Below are 23181 nucleotides of genomic sequence, written 5' to 3'. Positions count from 1 at the left end.
CTGAGCAAGATCCCACAAACAGTAATTATCATCAATCTGTTCCAGTGACACTGAATGATACATGCGTATTGGTTCTTAGCTGGGGGTTATTGTGAGCTCACCCAAGAGGAATTAATGTCTCAACTGAAAGATGGTCCCTGTGAGATGATACAGTGCTCCTTCAGGGAGTCTAGCTTAGGAGTTGATGAGTGGACTTGAACTTCCAACCTCCTCACTGGAAGGCAAGATTGTTTTTTTCTGAAACAGTTTACATTTTATTTTGTAACTACTGCACATACTATAACAGACCAATGTTCAAGCGTCTCTCATGACCAGTATCCAAGACAGTCTCCATGGAACATATAGGATTAGTCACTGCTGATGCTCCTGATTTTATGATTCCTGAGACCAGATATTCGTGGATGATCAAGTTCAGATTCACAGATTGATAAATAGTGGAGAGTGAAGTGAACAACATCAGTGGCGTCTATTCCTAGGTAGATCCTTGACCTTCACAACTTCCAATCCTGACATTCTCTCTGCAACTGAAGGAAACTTCAGTATTTCACAAACTCACTGGTCAGAACCCTTGACTTGGTTTGAGTTCCTGAGATCAAAACCCTCTAGCGACAATCGATGTCAACTGTTCCCACCCCTGCTTCAGCACTCCCAGTGCTCGTCTCCATCTGCCTTGGAGCTGCTCACCAACAAGCCCATGGCAAGTCTGGAGAGACCAATCTTATGTACCATGTAGAACCAGCCTGGGCCAAGAAAGGCTCTCAGCAAAATCACCTCCACACTCAAGTCCCTTAAGCTCCCGTAGAAGGAATGCAAAACCTTTGTTGAATTAAATCTTTCGCAGATGCCGGTCACATACAAAACCAGCCTCTACTGCTCACCAGGAATACAACTGGGCCAGCCATGTTGACTATAAGTGCAGGTCAGAGGCTGGGCATCCTCCGGTGAGTGACTCACCTTCCGACTGCCAGAGTGTTTCCACCATCTCCAATGACAAGGCAGGAATTTGAAAGAACACTCTCCAATTGCCTGGATTAGTGCAGCTCCCACAACTCTTAAGAGTTATTGACACATAGTTATTCAGTCAAAGCTATCACCATCCGGGACAAAGCAACTTGCCCGCTACATTGTGATCCCACCACCAGCCACATCTTCCCCTCCCCACCCCTTTCCGCAGGGAATCACTCTCTCCATGACTTCGTTTGCTCATCTTTCCTCCCTCCCCAGGCACTTTCTCCAGTAACCACAGGAGGTGTAACACCTTGTACTGCCTCGATGTACTGATGTGATGAATGAACGTATGGGTGGCATGCAAAACAAAGTTTTTCCACTGTACCAATTTACCTGTCCCTGCACCTCCTCCCTCACCACCATCCAAGGCCCTAAGCAGCCCTTCCAGGAGAGGTAGACATTCACATGCAAATCCTACAGCCTTGTTTGTTGTATTCAGTGCTCCCGATCTGGCCTCCTCTACGTCAGTGAGACCGGGCACAAACTGAGCAACGGCTTTGCCGAGCACCTGCGCTCCCTCCACCATGGCCATCTCAAGCTCCTAGATGCCAGCCATTTTAATTCACCTCCCCATTCCCACACCAACCTGTCTGTCCTCAGCCTCCTCCACTGCCAGGGTGAGGCTAAACACAAACTAGAGGAACAGCCCCTCTTATTCCCCAGGGCAGTCTACACCCCAACAGCATGAACACTGAATTCTCCAACTTCCGGTAACCTGCTCCCTGCCCCCCGTCCCTTTTCTCTCTCCTCCTGATCTACCCAGTTCCTCCTCCTCCCACCCCACCTGCCCATCACCCATACACACACCTCCCACTGGGTCTCCTTCCCCCACTGTTCCCACCTCCCTCACTTGGTTCCATGCTCCATCTTCCTCTCCTATCATATTCCATCATCTTCGGCTATCACCTCCCAGCCTCTGTTTCCATTGTCTCCTCCTCCATCACCTCTCCTCACCTGCCAGCTCCTGCCCCACCCCTTCCCCTCCCCTCTTCATACTGACTTATCTCCCCTCCATCTTTCAGTCCAGATGAAGGGTCTTGACTTGAAACGTTGACAGTCCACTTCCCTCCACAGACACTGCCCGACCCGCTGAGCTCCTCCAGCACTTTGTGTGTTGCTCCAGATTCCAGCGTCTGCCGTCACTCGTGTCTCCGCTTCATTGGTACCCCATCCACCATCCTGCACGTTCATTCCCTTCACCACTGGCACACGGGGGCTGCAGTGGGCACCATCTGCACTGTGCACTGCAGTTACTCACCAAGGCTACTCTGACAGCACCTCCCAAACCCATGACTCTACAATAAAGGAAGACAAGAGAAGCAGGTGCATAAAAACACCACGACCTGCAGACTCCCCACACCATCCTGACCTGGAAAAGTATCTTCAGTCCTTTACCGCCACTGGGCCTAAACTGTGGGACTCCCTCCCCAACAGCACCATGGTAACACCTTCACCAGATGATCTGCAGTGGTTCAAGAAGGAACCACATCACCTCAAGTGGAGAAGGGTGAAGGGCAATAAATACTGACCTTGCCAGTGACACCCATATTCCATGAAAGAATTAAAACCAAACTATATACAGTGAGGGTCTTGCTAATTTCTGGTCTGGTGGAACTTCTCAAAGGGAGACCTCACCAAGAGTTTCTGCAGACTAGACACCTTCAGACAACTCCAATGCATGCACCCAGTCTGGGGCAGGCAATATACTCAAGCTGGGCCTCCTACTGACTGTTAGAGCCTCTGGTTTGAAACTGGTCCCCGGGAGGTGATGGAGTAGGTGCCGGAAGGAGAGAGCATGGGGCCAACGGCCCAGGACCAGAGACGTGCTCCAGGTCATGTGCAGGGTGGCAGGCCCCAGGAACCTCCTGGCATTGGGCCTGTTACAACCAGGCCTGTACAGACTGCAAGGCCCGGAGCCACCCGCCACCTCGACCCGGCTTCAAGGGTGAGGCAGGGAGGCTTCCGGTTGCAGCTGGATCCCCGGCACCCACACAATCCATCCAGCTGGAACTTGCTTACCTGACTAAAAGAGATAAAACAAGTTTCTTTCAACGACCGAATTTCTGGCAGCCTTTCTGAATGATACACTGAATGAAATCAGAGGGCTTTGCAGGGGCGGGCGTGAACCCACACAGAACGAAGCCAATGCAGGTTAAAAACTCCTTTACGAGAAAAAGATGATAAAATTACATTGATGAGAATGGGGGGGGGGGGGGGGGGGGGGGGGGGGGGTCCAAGATTTGCAAGAGAGGGTTCACTCACCTTACAGCCAAACATGAGGGAGAGGGTCTTGTTGGTACATACCACCTTGCACTGACACAGTACAGGGGAGAAACAGGCTAGCTCTTTAATTGGCGGTGACATTATACGGAGCCCCATCCAAAAGAAAATAAAACAAATGTTATCCCAGGGCTTGGGGATGGTGAACAGCCAGAATCCGGGGCTGGCGAACAATCCTCAGTGTGTCCTTCCTGTAAGTGCAGCTCTCAGCTCATTCCTTTTGTCTGTCCAGCCAGCTGTACCTTTCTCTCTCTCTCTCCCTCCCGAAATCACTGTCTCCTCTCTCTCTCCCGCTCGCTCAATATTCCATCATTGTGCCCTCTCTCTCCCTGATCGGTTACACACCATGCCTGCAAGCCCAGGGAATTCCTAGCCAATCAGCTTTCTGAGGTAAAGGAGGATTTACCAAACGGGAGAATGGATGGGGGGGGGGGGGGTTGGAGGGGAGGCGGGGAAGTGGTGGGAGGGAGGGAGGGGGCAGTGCTCACTGATGATGTGGAAGCAGCGAGCCCACAGGGCTCCGCTCTCACTCCTTCCAGCAGCTGGGTTTTCAGCAGCGGGAGGGAGAGACCATCGGATAATGCAGCACTGGAGGATTTAACTAGATCCATGTATAATTTATGGAGAATCTGTCGGTGCAGGGAGAGCAGCCACAAATCTCTACCGTCCATCAGCCTTATGTGTGCTAATCAGACTGCCCGCCGTCCCCTGCGTTAGCTCTGCATTCTGAGGCCCTGTTCTGGCACAGGCTGCTCCTCATTGACCACACCCTGCTGCCTCCCCCAGCACCACCGCAGCGGACAGAGGTTTGGTAGGTCAAAGGGATAGGAGCACTGATGAACCTGATCCCATTCTCCCAGCCAGGACATGAGGCACCCTTTCATACTGTGCACAGGCATCACCAACAAGGCTGGCATTCACTGCCAATCCCTAACTGCCCCTTGAGAAGGTGGTGGTGGAGCTGCCTCCTCGAACCACTGCGGTCCTGGGGAAGGGGTTTCCGGGATTTAGACCCAGCGGCGATGAAGTACAGGCAATACATTTCCAATTTGGGATGACGTGAGAGAGGGAGGGGAAGCTGCAGGTGGTGGTGATCCCCCTGTGCCCGTGCGGGCAAGTCACCGAGCACATTCTGCAGACAGAACACCCTGCAGCGCTGTGCGCCGGTGGAGTGCACGTTTCAGGTGGGGCATGGGCTGTGAATCAAGCAGGCTGTTTTGTCACGGTTGGTGTTGAGCAATTGGAGAGTAGTCCATCACACTGCAGACACAGAGACTGCAGGAGCAGGGATTAGGAACACGGCGGGTCCAGCAGCATCTGTGGGGGGAGCTGTCAACGTTTCGTGTCAAGACCCACGGCCTGAACTCCAGCATCCATCACACTCCGGATCTGTGCCTTATATGTGGTGGAAAGGGGTTCTGGGGAGTCACTCCCTGCAGGATCCCCAGCTTCTGACCTGCTGTCATAGCTGCAGTATTTATGTGGCCGGTCCAGTTGAGTTTCTGGTCAATGGTAACCCCCAGAATACTGATAGTGGGGGACTCAGCGATGGGATGTCAGGGGTAAGTAGTTTGACTCTCTCTTGTTGGAGATGGAGATGGTCACTGTCAGATACCTTTGTGCTGTGAAGGTTACTTGCTGCTTGTCAGCACAACTTTTGTGCACAGGAAAAGACTGCCTCATTTTCTGATGTGCTGCCTCACCTAAGATCAATTCCCACATCCTGAGAACAAACCTCAAAATACTCCCCAGCCCCACTCTTCAAGGCCAAGTAACTCAGTAACAGTTGGAATAAAGACTCCAATTACTCACTATTTAAAAATCAAAAATCAACAGCACAGCATCTGTACAATTCACAATCAGTTAACTCTGTAAATCCACTGTGGGGGTCGTCCAAACACTGGTAGTCTGACAGTAGTGTTCCTTCAGCACTGCCCCTCCCACAGGGTGACCCTCCCTCAGTACCGCCCCTCCCACAGGGTGACCCTCCCTCAGTACCGCCCCTCCCACAGTGTGACCCTCCCTCAGTACTGCCCCTCCCACAGTGTGGTGCTCTCTCACCATTGCGCCCACCCCTCAGCCCCACCACAGTTTGGTTGATGGAATACAATTCCCACAATAATTCCCGATGCCCCTATTTTGGTTCGGAACAAGTGGTGCTTATGAACAAATTGCCTTCAGATTTTTAAGTAGGATTGGTACCTTATATTATGGAATGCACAGGAGGAGGCCACTCAGCCCATCGAGCCCATGCAGGCTCCCTGAGCAAGCTCTCCAGCCAGCCCCACATCCCCCCCCACCCCACCCCCATTCTCTCCCTACATCCTGGCACCTTTATCCTTCCTGTGTTCCCCTCATTCCCTTCGGAAGTTCCTGTTGAATCTGCTCCCACCGCCCCTCCAGGCAGCGCGTTCCTGATCACAACAACTCGCTGCGGAGAAACGTTCTCCTCCTCCCCCCTCTGGTTCTTCTGCCAACCCCCTTCACTCCGTGTCCCCTGGGCACCCACCCTCCTGCCCCGGGAACAGTTCCCCCTCATTCACTCCCTGTCCCCTGGGCACCCACCCTCCTGCCCCGGGAACAGTTCCCCCTCATTCACTCCCTGTCCCCTGGGCACCCACCCTCCTGCCCCGGGAACAGTTCCCCCTCATTCACTCCCTGTCCCCTGGGCACCCACCCTCCTGCCCCGGGAACAGTTCCCCCTCATTCACTCCCTGTCCCCTGGGCACCCACCCTCCTGCCCCGGGAACAGTTCCCCCTCATTCACTCCCTGTCCCCCGGGCACCCACCCTCCTGCCCCGGGAACTTTCTTTCCTTTCTTTACTTTCCTCAGTTGACCTTCCTGCTGTTCTTCACTGTCCTCGCTACATGCAATCACTCTGGAGCCTTTCATAGCTAAGGGAAGTTCCCAGGGCTCCCAGCGAATTCCAGGTGACAACATGAAAGGTGGCATTGTCACTTGCCCGGCATCTTGCAGTGCAGTCACAAAGTCCTGGTGCATGAAACCTGGTGCCAAGTCTGCTGCCAACCTGTTAATGTCAAGGGTAGCCACTGGTTCAAACCGTGTGTCTCCTTCTGCACATCCATACAGAGGCTCCTTGTGGCTTGGAATAAGATCACCTTTAGCACCACCTTACTGCACTAACTCTATATCCCATAATATCCAAAAATATCTGCCCAAACTCAGTGACTGAGCCTCCTCCCGTGAGCACAAATGGGAGAACCTGGAACTGGTGTCACCACCTGTGCCTGCTCAGGACCACCCTGAATAGAACAAGGTCTCTTCAGCAACTTGTACGGCACTGGAGTGAGTGAAAGACCAAATCTGCACCAAAGGAAGGGGCTTCAGGGCAAGTTCCAGAGGAGGGAAGTTGAAGGAGCATCTTGAAGGTGCAGAGAGAGAGCTGGAGAGGTTTCAGGAGGGAATTCAGGAGTTGGAGGCATGGCCAGCAGTGGAAATGGGCAAGGTGTGGAGGGGCTGGAGGAAGCGACGGAGCTCGGGATATACAACAGGAGCCTGCACCCACAGTGACTCAGAGTGCACTGAGTGCACAAGCCCTCTGGTGCTGCCAGAACATGGACAACCCCGCACAGAGCGGTTTCAGCGGACGACTTCTGGTTTAGCCCAGGAGTGACGTGGAGAGCAGCAGAAGCGTGATTCCAATCCCACCGTTCCGAGTGCAGCCTATAAATAGTCCGTGCGAGGCTCTCGTTGCTATTTTTGAGCTCATGCAGTGGGAAATTGTTAACCCTTTGGGCACTGAAGTTCCCTCAGCTTCTCCACTGCCGCTGACGTTGGCTGAATTTGCGTTCTGGGGTGGAAGGGGGGAGGAAGGTGGAGTAGTGGGTGGGACCAAGCAGATTCCTCCCAGTTCAGGAACTCACCCACTCACCCATCGGTGGGACTGAGCCCCCAACACTGCCCGGTTGAGAGGGAAGTGAGTTCCCCATACACAGCTGAACAGGACAATGGAGAAGGGGCCACACCATAGGACTCCAGTGTGTGTGGTGAACTGAAGAGCAAATGGAGCTCTCTGTCTCCGAGGACGTGAGATCCCAGCTGGGAGATGGGTCCTGCCACAGCAGGTAGCCACGAGCTGACAAGGATAAGGAGGGTGGGTTTCCTGTTCAGGTTCGAATCCAGCTTCAGATGGCTGCTCACCAACCATGGAAGGTTACAGGATGATTTTCAGATGCACCTTAACATGGGGAGACCCACCGCCAATCTGTGGACTGAAACTTGAAAAATTTTCTCTGCCAACAATTCACAACAAGTCCAGTGGGACCTTCAATCTGTGTCTAACCCACGTTGACCCTCCCTTTGGAGCGTTTAATGGGACAGTACAGAGGAAGCTTTACTCTGTATCCATTGGGCTCTTCCTGTCCTGGATGGGATGGCGTTGAAGGAGCTTCACTCTCATATCTCTGCACTGGCAGTGTGTGATGGGACAGTGTAGATGGAGCTTTTCTTTGTGTCTAACCCATACTATTCCCTGGTCTGGTAATTTGTGATGGGACAGTGCAGTGGAGCTTTTCCCTGTGTCTAACTTGTGCTATCCCTGCTCTGGTAGTATGTGATGGGAGGTTTATTCTGTATCTAACCTGTTCTGTCATTGCCCCAGGAGTATGTACTTAAACCAACAGAAGTACCCAGATATGGATAAATGTGAATGGTATAATCCTGCCACTTCTGCTTTCCTGCTGCATTTCAGCTGTGGGACTTTCTCTACAACTCTCATCAGCTCATCAGAAGCTTCGGAGCCTGGGGGATGGTACAATGAGGCTAATTAATCTAATTCAGGCAGGGTCTACACACCCACATCTGTCTCACTCTGTACTACTTTCCGATTCCTGCACTACGAAGCCACCATCTTTAGCTCAGCAGAGAAGTGTGAGAGGGTTTGATGTACTCTGGTGCCTGGACTGGACCAAGTCAGCCCTCTCGCTCACCGATTCGAGGCTGGTGTTGCTGTGGTACAGATGTTGAGGGTGGGTCTGACTGAGGGGTTTAAAGGTCCTCGTGTTGCTGTGCTGATCATTCCCACCCTCTGTGATGAGGCTGTCCCTCAGTCCCAAGTCTCCCCTTCATGGATGGAGAGACAGAATTCTTCCCTCCAGTGAAGGGGGGGGGTTGCACAGATCAAAGGGGCAGAATGACCTGGAGGGGCTAACCCTAACGCTCTTGTTGCTGTGCTGTTCAGCCACTTTCTCATGTCTAAGAGGCATTTGGACCAGTACTGAGATAGGAAATGTGTAGGGGGATATGGGCCAAATGCAGGCAAATGGGACTAGTGTAGATAGGCACCGGGGTCAGCATGCTTGGGTTGGGCCGAAGGGCTCATTTCCATGCGGTATGTTTCTATGACTGTGATGGGGACTGGTCATCCCTGTTCCTCAGTGCCATCACTTCCTTCCACTCATCCACAAAGACAAAATCATCAGCTTCCCTTTCCAAAGGCACAGTCTCAGAGGATGCCGGATTCGAGAGCTCTCTTAGGAATGCTGCACCAGTGGATGCTGGGAATATGGGAATGACATATCGTTGTGAACACGCCATCCGCACTCAGTATCTTCCCCTGGATACAGTCAACGCCAACTATTCCCATCACTGCTTCCCAGCTCCCAGGGAACTGCTCAACCAACAGATCTGGAGACATCACTCTTACAGACCCTGTACACTCTTGCCTGGGCCAAGATTCACTCTCAGCGAAAACACCCTAACGCCTCAAGTGTTTTGGGAACAAACACTTCCATCCAACCGAAACTAAAATCTTCAGTCAAATGAGGTTTTACCAATTCCTATAAAGCCATCTTCTGTCATTGACCAGAAAGTGGGTGAGGCAGGTACAAGAACAACTTTTAAAAGACAGTTGGACAGGTACATGGATGGGAAAGGATTAGAGGGATGTGGGCCAAATGCTGGCAAATGGGACTAGCTTGGATGAGGCATCTTGGTTGGCATGGACCGGTTGGGCCAAAGGGCCTGTGTCTGTGCTGTATAACTCTATGATTCTATAACTTACTGGACCAGCTATGTAAAGACTGTGGCTACAAGACCAGGTCAGAGGCTGTGGCCAGTGATTCACCTCATGACTCCCCAAAGCCTTTGCACCATCTACAAGTCCAGAGTGTTATGGAAGGTGCCACTTGCCTGGATGAGCACAGCTCCAACCACCTTCCATTTGGATGAAGGATCATGGACCTAATATATTAACTCTCTCCACAGATGCTGTCTGACCCATTGAGTAACTCCAGCATTGTCTGCCTTTATCTCGGATTTTCAGCATTGGCAGTATATTTGAATACTCAGGTAGCTCAATACAATTCAGGACAAGGTGCAGCAGAAGGATCACAATAATAGCAAACCCCTAAACACGTTCCCTTCTGCAGGACTCCTCCACGCCTGGTCTTTCTCCATCACACAGTCTACAATGCCAAGCAGTGAAGTCAAGGCCAGGTAAAAGCAGTTACTGTGAAAGGGTTAAAGTCAGCGATCCAGTCAACAGAACACCAAGTCCCACCAATTAACCACAGTGGGGTTGTTCTCACATCAATCAATCTTTACCAACAGGTCTCTCCCACACCTAAGGGAAGCCCTGGCCTTGTGCTCAGCAGCCCCTCCTGACCTGTTGATCTCACCACGCATCCTGGCAAAAAACTGCCCGAAGGAAAGTTGCAACCAAACGTTGCAATGCTATCTGAAGCCAGGACTCCCCTAAAACTGAGCCTATCCTTTCTCCAGACCATCCCACCACCTCAGGATGTCCCAGAGCCTCTCACCCAGTGAAGGACTTTCAAAGTGTAATGCACCAACAAAGCTGTGCACAGCAAGCTCCCACAAACTGTGGCAATAACAAGATGCTGTTTCAGTGAAGCTGCCTGAGGAATAGCATCCCCAAGGCACTGGGAGAGACCCCTTGCCCTTCTTACAAGGAATGGATGTGGGATCTTTAAAGCTTAAAGAGAGCAGCGTGAAAGGTTAAATGATTGATTGGACAGTTAGCAAGTCTGACAGTGTGGGGCTCCCTCAGTATCACCCCTCCCACAGTGTGACACTCCCTCAGTACTGCCCCTCCCACAGTGACCTTCCCTCAGTACTACCCCTCCCACAGTGTGACCCTCCCTCAGTACCGCCCCTCCCAGAGTGCAGTGCTCCCTCAGTACCTCAATACTGCACTCTCGAGTTTTGCACTCGGGTCTGTGGAATGGGACTGAACCCTCTGCGTCCTGCCTCAGACCTAAGAACACCTCATACCGAGCTGAGTGAGACGGGAGTGCGCCCCTTCCAACCACACGCCTTCCCTTCATATCACTTGCAAGTGCTGGTGCTATGGTGGGCCAGGTAAGACAGCCTGTGACAGTCAGCACTGTTCAGTCTTGCTAACATCCCAGAGGCTGCAGTTGTACCAAATGCAACCCTCACTCTTCCCAGGAGATCCTGGCCCATTTACAGAACTGCTCCTCACAATCCAATCCCTCCAACCCCTCAATCATCTTCCTTCCCTGCTGTTGTTTCCTCTCCACAGAGCACAGTCAGTGAAATAGGATTACCTCACTGCTTGGCCTCAACTCTAACCTTCTCACATTGGCAGCTGAGAATGCCCACACTGCCTCCCAGCACTGTGCACTGTCTCATTCAGAAGCCCCAAGATTCCCTACATCCTGACCCTCAGCTTTAACCTTCACCCTGCCTGGCCAGTGAGAAAATAGTAACAGTTCAATATGGATGAGTCACTATCACACTGGGAGCTTTAGACCAATGCTTGGTCCACTATCGCTTGGTGAACAATTATCCCCTCAAGAATTTGTTGGTGCAGGGGTTGGTGAGACTACAGGGTGGGAGTTAGGGGACAAGACTGCTCATCTTTACAGTTGGGGAAAATTTATTTGGGACATTCATCACATGCAGACTTTGTGTGCAGAACCCAACACTGGCACCAGCACCACAACTGAAACATGGTCCCTCCTGTTCAAATCCTTCCCAGGCCTCACTCTGCCCCACCTTTGTAAATGCCACCCCCCCAAAATCCTACACCCCTCTCTATCTCTGTAAACCCCTCCGGCCCCTACACCCCTCCCTGTCTCTATGACCCCCTCCAGCCCCTATACTCCTCCCTGTCTCTGTGACCCCCTCTGGCCCCTACACCCCTCCCTGTCTCTGTAACCCCTTCTGGCCTCAACACCCCTCTCTGTCTCTGTGACCCCCTCTGGCCCCTACACCCCTCCTTGCCTCTATGACCCTCTCAGTCCCCTACACCTCTTCAAGATCTTTGTGCTCCTCCAATTAAGGATCATCCCCAATTTCCATCTCTCCACCAAGCGGCATTGACCTCAGCTGCTGGGCTTCCCTTCCTGAACCTCTCTACCTCCCTGACCCAGCTTTGGTCACCGGTTCTGTTATCTGGTGTGACTCATCCCTTCAGCAATCCCAGGAATGGATTGCAGCTTCATGGCTTCAGGGACTTTTTTTTTGAAATATTCATGTCAATCATTTCAGATCTAATTTTAGGGGAAAAAAGACCTTGTTTCCATAGAAACTGTGAGATGGGAAAAACCGGATTGCGAGGTTGGCTGTCAACAGTATCGGAAACAGCCACAGGGTGGCATTACAGTCGTGTGCACATACTCACTGCAAAGTACACACATCTACACACGCACACACGCTCACACTGCACTACCGATACACACACACACGCTCACACTGCATTACCAATACACACACACACATGCTCACACTGCATTACCGATATACACACACACACGCTCACACTGCATTACCGATATACACACACACAAAATTAGCTACACAGAAACACACACTCAATTACCTACACACACTCACTCAAAATATACATACACTTTATTACGCACAGAAAATTGCACAAATAACACACACTAAAACACACAAAAATGCATATATACACGCAGTTATACACAGACACGTGCACTCACTTACACAAAAACATATGCACATAATTACAAACATACTCAATTATACAGAAACACGCACACGTGTGCACACGCTCATTTATGCAGATACATATTCATTTACATATACACACTCAAGTACATACGCGCACAAGTTTGCATACGCACTCAATAACATACACACACAATTATGCACAACATACACACACTCAAGTATGCACACAGGCACAATTACATGCATGTGCACACAATTACACAGATATACACACCATCAGAATCACATGTAGACACTAAAATACTGACAATATAAACACACATTCAAATTGTCTTCAAGAAGCAATAAAAACTGCAGCTGACGGAAATATAAAATTAAAAACTGGAAGTGCTAGCGATTTTCAGCTCCTAATGCAGCCTGTGTGGCAAGATAAACAAGGTTAACATCACAGGTCAATGACTTTTTTTTAAACTAGAACTGGTGATGAAAGGTCATTGACCTGAAAACGATAACTTTCTCTCTCCACACTGTACCTCCATCTCCATCTTCTTCCTCTGTTCAGATCATCTTTACACATTTACACACACACGCACACATGACAACTGCCATGACCACACACACACACTCTCATAGATGTGCACGGACCCTTACACATTCACACAGCCATTCACTGCCACGTGCACCCATTCAAGCACATTCACACTCAGATGTGAGCACACACTTAAATACATGACCACACACCAGGAAACACACACACAGATGAGCACACTCCCACAGATGTGCATACATGCAGCCACACATTCACAGATAGGCTCTCGCACAAACACACGCATACATCCATTCTACAAAGCAGTATTTCATTCTGTATTCAAGACATGAACAGCTGCAGTACAGAATTCCCTTTGAGCTGCGCCCATCAACCACACTCGCTCCCTCCCCCCTCGCTATCTCACCCCTACTTTCTCTCCATCCCCTGTCCCTCCCTCCCTCTCTCCCCTGTGCTCACCTTCCTCAATTCTATTTGCTTTCCTGACCTTCTGTCCTCTTCTCAGCCCTCTCCTTCTCACTTTCCCTTTATTCTTCTCTCCATTCCATTTCCTTTACTCACTCTCCCCCCTTTGGCCTGGAAAGGTTGCCAGGCCAGGATCGAGTTTCTGGGGTGGGGAGAGGCAAACTGAACCAGAGTGTGAGCTCTCCTATTAAAGATTCATGGCGGGTATTAGCACTAAACAGCCCAGAGTGCCTGGACCCGAACTCTGCTTCACAAGCGAAAAATTCAGAGAGTACCTGCTCAAATACACAGCAGGAGGTTGTCCTGCACACTGTCCTCTTGTGCACACGCACACACACACGCGCACACACAAATAAACAGATGCATAGAATGCATAAACATGGAATGAGCACACACACATGATGTGAACATACGCATGCTAAATAAATACAAGCATGTGAACATAAGTACATACATGTGCAGTGTACATAAGCACACACATGCACAACACACAAAACACATATGTATAATTTTGCATAATTTGTAAAATTGTATAATTCATGCTTAATTTATGTCTTTCTTGTGAATGCTGCTTATCTGATGCTCTGTGCCCGTGACGCTGCTGCAAGTAAGGTTTTCATAGAAACATAGAAAACCTACAGCACAATTCAGGCCCTTCAGCCCACAAAGCTGTGCCGAACATGTCCCTACCTTAGAAATTACTAGGCTATAATTCAATTTTTTATATATTTTCATTGCCCCTGTGCAGATATGTACTTGTACAGATGACATTGACAAAACCCCGTATATGCACAAACAGTGCTTAATAACTCATGCAGAAATGCACCTGAACGTAAATGCATATCAATACAGACAGGCATCGAAATTAATGTTCACATGCAGACATGAACATTAATGCAAACTCTCCGTATGTACTTGCACAGACAGAAACACAACTTCCCTGTATACCAAAGCACACAGGAAGATCCACAGGCACCAACTCACACAGCACCATCACACACTGCTGAATAACTGAGGGGCCGGCCCCCGATTACAACAGAAGAACAACGTAATAATTTGAACAAAGATTCAAACCATCTGAACTCAGTTGCCTGCGGGTTCAGGGAGTGAGGAGACAGCTACAGAATCGCAGAGAGTAGGGCCACAGTCAGTGGAGCTGTTCCAAAGAACCTCATGTCCTATACAGGTGATCCAGCCCCAACTGGTGGGGAGTGTAGGCTAAATAAATTCGGGTTGTGATGCCTCCCTTTGCCAAATGGTGTGTTGACAATCCCTGGACTTCTCCAGGACCTATCAGCTCCATTAAGAATTGGGGGAAGGAGGGAATGGTTTGAGAGCAGATGGCACAGCATTAGTAGTTCTGCTCTTAAGGGGGCTGGTGACCTTGATCAAGTTCTCCAGTTGTTCAGCTTGTGTCAGGTGGGCAGGAAAGGGAAACCAAGGATGTATCTGTAAATACTCAGTCCGGGCCTGTGGCAGTACTGACAGCCTCCACCTCATCTCCTGTCCAATGGTGCTGAGCTCCCACTGACAGACCACCCCTGGTCTCCCACCCAAGGGTGCTGAGCTCCCACTGACAGACCACCCTTGGTCGCCCACCCAAGGGTGCTGAGCTCCCACTGACAGACCACCCCTGGTCGCCCACCCAAGGGTGCTGAGCTCCCACCGACAGCCCATCCGTGGTCTCCCATCCAATGGTGCTGAGCTCCCATTGACGGCCCACCCCTGGTCTCCCACCCAAGGGTGCTGATCTCCCCTCTGAAATGGAGTGATGTTTGGTGCAATGCAGTGACTTGCCGAGTCACTGATGAAGCATAATGAGTGGATCAGCAGAGGACCAGAGTCACATACAGGCCACCCCAGGTAAAGTTAGCAACCTTCCTCCCCTAAAGGCACAGGAAGGAGGGAAGGTGACAGTAAAAAGCAAGGTAGGAAAGGATAGTTGGGGAAAGAGGGCAGGAGAGAGAGGGCGCGCGGGGCAGGAGACAGGGGGCGCGCGGGGCAGGAGACAGGGGGCGCGCGGGGCAGGAGACAGGGGGCGCGCGGGGCAGGAGACAGAGGGCGCGCGGGGCAGGAGACAGAGGGCGCGCGGGGCAGGGGAGAGAGGGGGGGCGTGGGGCAGGAGAGAGGGGTGTGGGGCAGGAGAGAGAGGCAGGAGAGAGAGAGGGGGACGTGGGGCAGGAGAGAGAGAGGATGGCGTGGGGCAGGAGAGAGAGAGGGTGCGGGGCAGGAGAGGGAGGGGGATGTGGGGCAGGAGAGAGAGAGGGGACGTGGGGCGGGGTGGAGTCACAATCCAGCCTCCCACTGCACTGTGGGTCTCTCCCGAAATATACAAATTACAGTTATGTTAAGAGAATTTGTCAACCCCTCATCCTCCCCCGTGAACCTCTGCTGTCTCCTCTCTCCCCAGCCACACTCTGTACCCTCCAGCTAATCCTGACCCTCATATGTGCATCAGCCTCCCCTGGCAGTGGGACAAAGAGAGGTTACAGAATGAGTAACTGTGAAGTAGAGGCACATATCCCCCTCTCCTCAGCATCAGCCCCTCTCATTCCCCTCACCCACTGAAGAACAGTTCCTTCCATACACGTGCCAAGGTATTTTCTAATTTTATGCTGTAACACTTAAAACATTAATCAAATATCTTGTCACGTAGTTAACTTTCATGCAAGGACACACGGGTGATTGGAAGTGGTATCCTGGGAATGCAAGAATATAGATGGAGCTTCACTCAGTATAACCCATGCCCTGGGAATGTGTGATGGGATAGTGCAGAGGGAGCTTCACTTTCTGTCTGACCCCGGGAGTGTGTGATGGGACGGTGCGGAAGGAGCTTCACCCTGTGTCTGACCCCGGGGGTGTGTGATGGGACGGTGTGGAGTGAGCTTCACCATGTGTCTGACCCCCAGATTGTGTGATGGAACAGTGCAGAGTGAGCTTCACTCTATGTCTGACCCCGGGAGTGTGTGACAGGATGGTGTGGAGGGAGCTTCACTCTGTGTCTGACCCCGGGAGTGTGTGATGGGACGGTGCGGAAGGAGCTTCACCCTGTGTCTGACCCCGGGGGTGTGTGATGGGACGGTGCGGAGTGAGCTTCACCATGTGTCTGACCCCCAGATTGTGTGATGGAACAGTGCAGAGTGAGCTTCACTCTATGTCTGACCCCGGGAGTGTGTGACAGGATGGTGTGGAGGGAGCTTCACTCTGTGTCTGACCCCGGGAGTGTGTGATGGGACGGTGCGGAGGGAGCTTCACTCTGTGTCTGACCCTGGGAGTGTGTGATGGGACGGTGCGGAGGGAGCTTCACTGTGTCTGACCCTGGGAGTGTGTGATGGGACAGTGTGGAGGGAGCTTCACTCTGTGTCTAACTAATTCTGTCCATTCCCTGGAATTACAACCAGAAAATATTGGAAACACCCAACAGGTCAGGCAGCAGTTAGAAAGGTTCTAACGAGGGGTCTTCAACGTGAAATGTTAAGTCTCTCTCCCCACGGTCGCTGCCTGACCTCCTGAGTGTTTCCAGGATTTTCTGGTTTTATTTCAGATTTCCAACATCTGCAGCTTTTGATTTTCATCTCCTGTGAGTGTTTGGTTGGAGTCTGCACAGCCCTTCATGCTGGTGCTGTTCCTAGATCCCCACTAATTCTGCTTCATTGCTTTTCCCACACTCTTTCAGATTCTGTTTCCAAATCCCCATCGTCCGCTCTCTGCTCCATTAATTTTGAGCTCTTGAACATACATCACTCCACCACTGGCACAGTGGCTTCAGCTCCACAGGCAAGCTCTGAAATTCCCTCCCAAGCTCTCTGCCTCTCCCTCCTCCTTCAAGGCACTCCTTAAACCTTCCCCTGGTGACTAAACTTTGGGTCACGTCCCAATGCGTTCTGATGTGGCCTCAAATGCTCTTTTGTTTAAAAATTACTCCGGTGAATTGCTTTGAAACATTTCACCACATGAAAAGTAAAACGAGTAGCTTTGTATCTGCAGAGCTAACTCCACCAGCACCTCTACTTCCTCAGGAGGCTAAAGAAATTTGGTTTGTCCCCTTTGACTCTCAAGAACTTTTACCGATGCACCATAGAAAGCATCCTATCAGGATGTATCACAGCTTGGTACGGCAACTGCTCTGCCCAAGACCGCAAGAAACTGCAGAGTTGTGGACACAGCCCAGCGCACCACGGACACCAGCCTCCCCTCCTTGGACTCTGTCTTTACCTCTCGCTGTCTTGGTGAAGCAGCCAGCATAATCAAGACCCCACCACCCGGGACACTCTCTCTTCTCTCCTCTTCCATCGGGTAGAAGATACAGGAGCCTGAGGGCATGTACCACCAGACTTAAGGACAGCTTCTACTCCACTGTGATAAGACTATTGAACGGTTCCCTTATACAATGAGATGGACTCTGACCTCACGATCTACCTTGTTGTGACCTTGCCACCTTATTGCACTGCACTTTCTCTGTAGCTGTGACACTTTACTCTGTACTGTTATTGTTTTTACCTGTACTACATCAATGCACTCTGTACTAACTCAATGTAACTGCACTGTGTAATGAATTGACCTGTACGATCAGTATGCAAGACAAGTTTTTCACTGTCCCTCGGTACAAGTGACAATAATAAACCAATACCAATACCACAAGAAACAGAAGCAGGAATTGGCCATTCGGCCCCTCAAGCTTGCAATGCTGTTCAATAAGATCACCGTTGATCTGATCTTGGCTCCACTTTCCTGCCTGTTCTCCATAAATCTTAACTCCCCTAGAGACCAAGAATCTACTTCTGCCTTGTAATTATTCAGTGACCCTGACTCTGCAGATCTCTGGAGTAAGGTTCATGATCCTCAGAGGAGAAATCCCCCCTCATCCCCATCTTAAATGGCTAACATTTTTTTTATTTTACAATCATGCCCCTTGTTCTAGATTCTCCAACAGGAGAGAACATCCCTCTTGCTTCCACCCTTCAGAATCCATGCTTCAATGAGGTCACCTCTCATCCTTCAACCTCCAACCCAAACTGTTCAATCATCCCTCCAAACACACCCACTTCATCCCAGGAAGTAACCCGGTGAACCTTCTCTTCACTGCCTCTGATGCAAATACAATCCTCCTTAAATAAGGAAGCCAAAAAAATACGCACTGTTGTCTCACCAATTACAGGAATACTCCATTCCCCTTGCAATAAAGGCCAGTGTTCCATTCACTTTCCTCGTTACTTGGTGTGCATGCAAGCTAACTGTGTGCTTCGTGTACAGTTCCACTGTTGCAGGATCTCTACCCAAACTCATCCCAAGGGTAATGGTCCGGTCATGAGCACCAGAGTCATCTGCCCACAAGCAACATTACCTACAGCTTTGATGCTGTTCAAATCCATCACTCACTCTTGTACATACCAACAGACAGGTAAATATTTACCAGGGAACTCTCCTCCATCCCTTCCACCCCTCTGATACTGGGGGCAACTGTAACCACTCCGTTGTCTCTCTGGCTGCTGACTTTTCCCCACTGGTACACTCAGGTCCAAGTTTGCCAATTACCTTCACTGAACATTCCTCCCTTGGTCTAGGAACAGGTTGACAATGGGAAAATTCCACAGCAATTGTTGGAAATTCCACACAGCTCCTGCACCATTCACAAGGCCCAAGTCAGGAGTGTGGTGAAATACTCTTAAGATTGTTTGAACGAGGGCAGTGCCAACAACCTTCAAGAAGCTTGACACCAGCAGGATAAAGCAGCTTGCTTAACTGGCACCCCGTCCATCACCCTTTCCCACCACCAGCAAACCGTGGCTGTAGTATGTACCATCTACAAAATACACTGCAGATACTTGTTCAGGCTACTCCGAGAATACCTCCCAAATCCACAAGCTCCCCCAAGTAAGACAAAGGCAGCATTGCAGGGCAATACCATTACTTGCAGGTACCCCTCCCAGTCACACACAACCCTGACTTAGAAATATATCACCATTCCTTCATTGTCACTGAGTCTAAACCCTGAACTCCCTCCCAAACAGAGCCCTGGGAGCACCTTCACCAGAAGGTCTGCAATGGGTCAAGAGGTGGCTTGCCTCCACCTACTCAAGGGCAATTAGGGATGGACAATAAGTACTGGCCTTGCCAACAATGCCCACATGCTGGTAATGAATGCCAGTTGCCAGCTCTCTGGCTGACCGGAACATTTTTCCTGCTGCTGCATCACACATGCACTGCAGGTCTTGGCTCACCACCTCCCAAGCTTTAGCAAGTGAACAAATGAGCTGGGCTGACACTGAGCCTAGAGAGGGGGCCGAGACCAGAAGGTAACCATGTTCAGAGCTGGGGAGAGCTCCTTAGGAATACTTTGCATTTGCCTCCATTAGGGAAGGAGAAATAATTCTTTTGTTGTAGTTAAAAAGAATGTGTGAAATACTAGGTGGGCCCCCCCATTAAAAAAAGGATTGCCTATTTAAGTCAGATCTGAGGTGAATATTTCACTCTCAGATGGTAGCCCGAGTTTGAAACTCTTCCTCAAAAGGTGGTAAAGCTGAATGCGTGAATATTTTTAAGAGCAGTAGATAGGTGTGTGAGAAACAATGGGCGAAAGGTTAGTGACAGTAAGCTAGAATGCAAAATTGGGATCAGTCATGATGATGTCACATAGCAGAGTAGGTTTGAGGGAGCAACTCCTGCTCCAAATTTGTGTGCTCTTCTGGAGAAACACGGCTTCTTGAAGAGCAGACAAATTGCCAGATGCAGATAAAATGTAACCTGAACAATCAAAAAAAACAAGGGAAGGGCTAAAATGGTTAGACCAGGTGACTCTTGTGCTCAGGATCAGATCATCAACCTTGGGATGAGTTTGAGTGGAGATCCCACAGCAGTGGATCTGTACACGAAGCACAAAGTCAGCCTGGCTCCGACAATCACTTCCCAGTGCTCTGGTTCTAGGTGTGATGCTGGAAGACTGAGGGGCAACCAAATGGAGGGACGCTTTATCAAGTGGCTACAGGTCATTCAAGGCCCTGCTCTGCTGGGGTGCAAGTTAAGACATAAATTATTACTGAGAGAGGCACAATTATCATATTCCATATTTCCTTATGACATAGATGGCCACACAGCACAATAGTCAATGGCAGTTCTCAAAACAATCCTATTTCTCCACTTATTTTCCTCTAACCTATCTCTCACATATGCCCATTAATATCCAACACCCATCAATGCTAGGGATAATTTACAGTGGCCTGAGTCCACCCCAACCATCAAGCACCTCCTGACACTAACCTTGTGCTAATCCCACTCCATTCTCCCTGCATTCCCATCAATTTCCCTAGATTCTACTCTGCACCTACACAAGGGGTAATTTCCAGTGGCCAATTAACCTACCAACCTGCACGTCGTTGGGATGTGGGAGGAACCCGGAGCAGCCGGAGGAAGCCCACACAGTCACAGAGAGAACATGCAAACTCCGCACTGACAGCACCAGAAGTCAGGATTGAAACCGGGTCACCGGAATTGTGGGGCAGTGACACTATCTGCCGCAGCTCCCTTCTTTTATTTATGAGTTCCGGTGATGAAGGATAAAAAGGAGAGTCAGAAATCACCCAGTCAGGTGAGGAGAGGTTTGTGCTCCTTTCGATTGAAATGTTGGGCAACCAATGGTTGGAATGTGGGGAAACCATCCATCCAATCACAGTTGTCGATTCTAGTCACGACACGTCACTTGCGTATCCATGCCAACAAACAAAATGGCAGCCGTGAGGAGGGCAAGGACAGCTGCCCAGATCACACGTCCAAATGCATGTGTTATCCTGTTCAGGCCAGGTTGGGCCCAGTTCAGCATAACAGAAGCAGGACAAGAAGCAGATGGCCATTCAGCCCTTCAAGTCTGTTCCATCATTCAGTAAGATCATGTCCATTTTCCTGCAGCATCCCTGATCTGAGTGGTTTTAATGAAACAAATGAGCTGATATCCGATTCTGATCCATTACAGCTACCTGTAGCATGAGCAAGTGCTCCCAAGTGAGGCTGCAAACTCATGTCGTACACCTTGTGCTGCAGAGGTCACCTTGACAACGTCTGAAAGGGGCAGCGCAACACCGTAGCACTTTAACTGGCTCTCGCAGAGGCAGCGTCCTTCTGGTGAAAGTGCTGCTGGGGAGGGAGTTCTAGGATTCAGACCCAGCGGTGATGAGGCAATAGTGAGACATTTCCAAGTCACAACTGTGTGTGGCAGAGGAAGCTGCAGGTGATGGTACACCCCTTGTTCCTCTGGGCAGAACAGATCACGGGTTTGGGTGTAGATGGTACACAGTGCACCCACTTTGTTCTGGTGGTGGACAGAGTGAATAGTTAGGGTTGTGAGCCTACTTTGTTCTGAATGGTGCCAAGAGTTGCTGGATCCAGGCAAGTGAAGAGTGTTCCATCACATTCCTGACCCCTGCTGAGACCGCAAGAAAGTGCAGAGTTGTGGACACAGCTCAGCACATCACGGAAACCAACCTCCCCTCCATGGACTCTGCTCACTGCCTTGGTAAAGCAGCCAACAGAATCAAAGAATACCCCCTCCCCACCCACCCACCCAATCGGGCAGAAGATACAAAAGCCTAAAAGCACGTACCACCAGGCTCAAGGGCGGCTTCTATCCTGCTGTTATACGACTATTGAACGGTCCCCCTGTATGATAAGGTGGTCTCCTGACCTCACAATCTACCTCATCATGGCCTTGCACCTTATTGTCTGCCTGCACCGCACTTTCTCTGTAACTGCTTTATTCTGCATTCTGTTATTGTTTTCCCTTGTATGGCCTCAATGTCCTGTTGTAATGAAATGATCTGTATGGATGGCACAAAAAACAAAGGTTTTCATTGTACCTCAGTACATGTGACAGTTATAAACCAATTTACCAATTTAGATGGTGGAAAGGCTTTGGTGTGTCAGGAGGTGAGTTACTTGCCACAGGACACCCAGCCTCTGATCTACTCTTGTAACCACAGTATTTACTATCCAACTAAGTTTCTGGTCAGTGGTGACCCCCCAGGACATGACAGTGGAAATGCACTGAATGGTAGGGCCTGCTGGTTAGTCTTTCCTTGCTGGAGGTGGTCATTACTTGACCCCCATGAATCATTGACCTACCAACGTGCCTGAATGTGGTCCAGGTCTTGCTGCCAAATACCCAGGGCCCCAGTACACGAGTAAAGAGAACAACAAGTCCAATGTCATTCAGTGGGGAGAGATGGATGAGGTGTTAAGCTGAGGACCGTCTGCCCTCTCTTGTTGATGAGAAAGACCCCTCTGCCAGGATTTGGAAGAAAGCCAGGGGAATTTCCCCAAGCCCCAAGGTCAATAATCATCCCTCAACCAACATAACTAGAAAGAGATGATCCAGTCATCTTCACATTGTGGGAACTTGCTGTGCACCAACTGGCCACTTTACAACATTGACTACACTTCTGAAGCTCTTCTGTCGGTTTAGAGACTTTTGGACATCCCAAGGCGGTGAAGCTTGCTGGTGAAACGAGAAGTCGTTGTTAATGAAAGTCGATCGTTGTGCCTGTTGGAGCTGTCTCCAGCAAGCAACTGGGGTCCTTGATGGCAGTGCCCGCTGACCCCAGCCCCTCCCCTTGCCCACGGCCTCCTGATGAGCACAGGCAACACACAGCCAGCGCCGAGGCAGTTCTGATTGGAATACACAGCAGGAGCCCAAGTTGAGTCGGTAATTAAAAGGATTATCCTCTTCAACTTGTACTCAGAAGCTCCCCCATTACGGGGGTGAGGCTTAGAATCACGATCTGATTCTCCCTCGGAATGGTGGCAGGTCATCCAGCCCTCAACGCCCTCCCCAATAAACAACACAAAAAGTCTGGAAACTCAAGTAAACAAATCAGAATGGTCTCTGCAGTGCCCACGTGCGATCGCTTTCCACATCCAGTGCCCAGCTCAGGCGCGATAGGGGAAGTGTTGCAGGCATTGACAGGAAGCT

At 50.4% G+C, this 23181-nt stretch overlaps 1 protein-coding gene across 2 annotated transcripts in view; it reads right to left on the bottom strand.

Annotated features, from left to right (window-relative positions):
• LOC127586609 (disks large homolog 4) overlaps positions 1–23181 on the bottom strand; it is a 188586-nt gene that overhangs the window by 104037 nt on the left and 61368 nt on the right. The window contains exon 1 of one of the 2 annotated variants that reach the window (XM_052044714.1): positions 3271–3387. The exons of the other annotated variant lie outside the window; for it this stretch is intronic. Coding sequence (XP_051900674.1) covers positions 3271–3387 — 117 coding nt within the window. Of the gene's footprint in view, positions 1–3270; positions 3388–23181 lie in introns of those variants that run through there. 2 annotated transcript variants of the gene reach the window in all.

Source organism: Pristis pectinata, chromosome 37 (assembly GCF_009764475.1).
Source record: "Pristis pectinata isolate sPriPec2 chromosome 37, sPriPec2.1.pri, whole genome shotgun sequence".
Taxonomy (NCBI): Eukaryota; Metazoa; Chordata; class Chondrichthyes; order Rhinopristiformes; family Pristidae; genus Pristis; species Pristis pectinata.
Note: the sequence above shows the minus strand (reverse complement) of the source record. Positions and strands in the feature narration are given on the sequence as shown.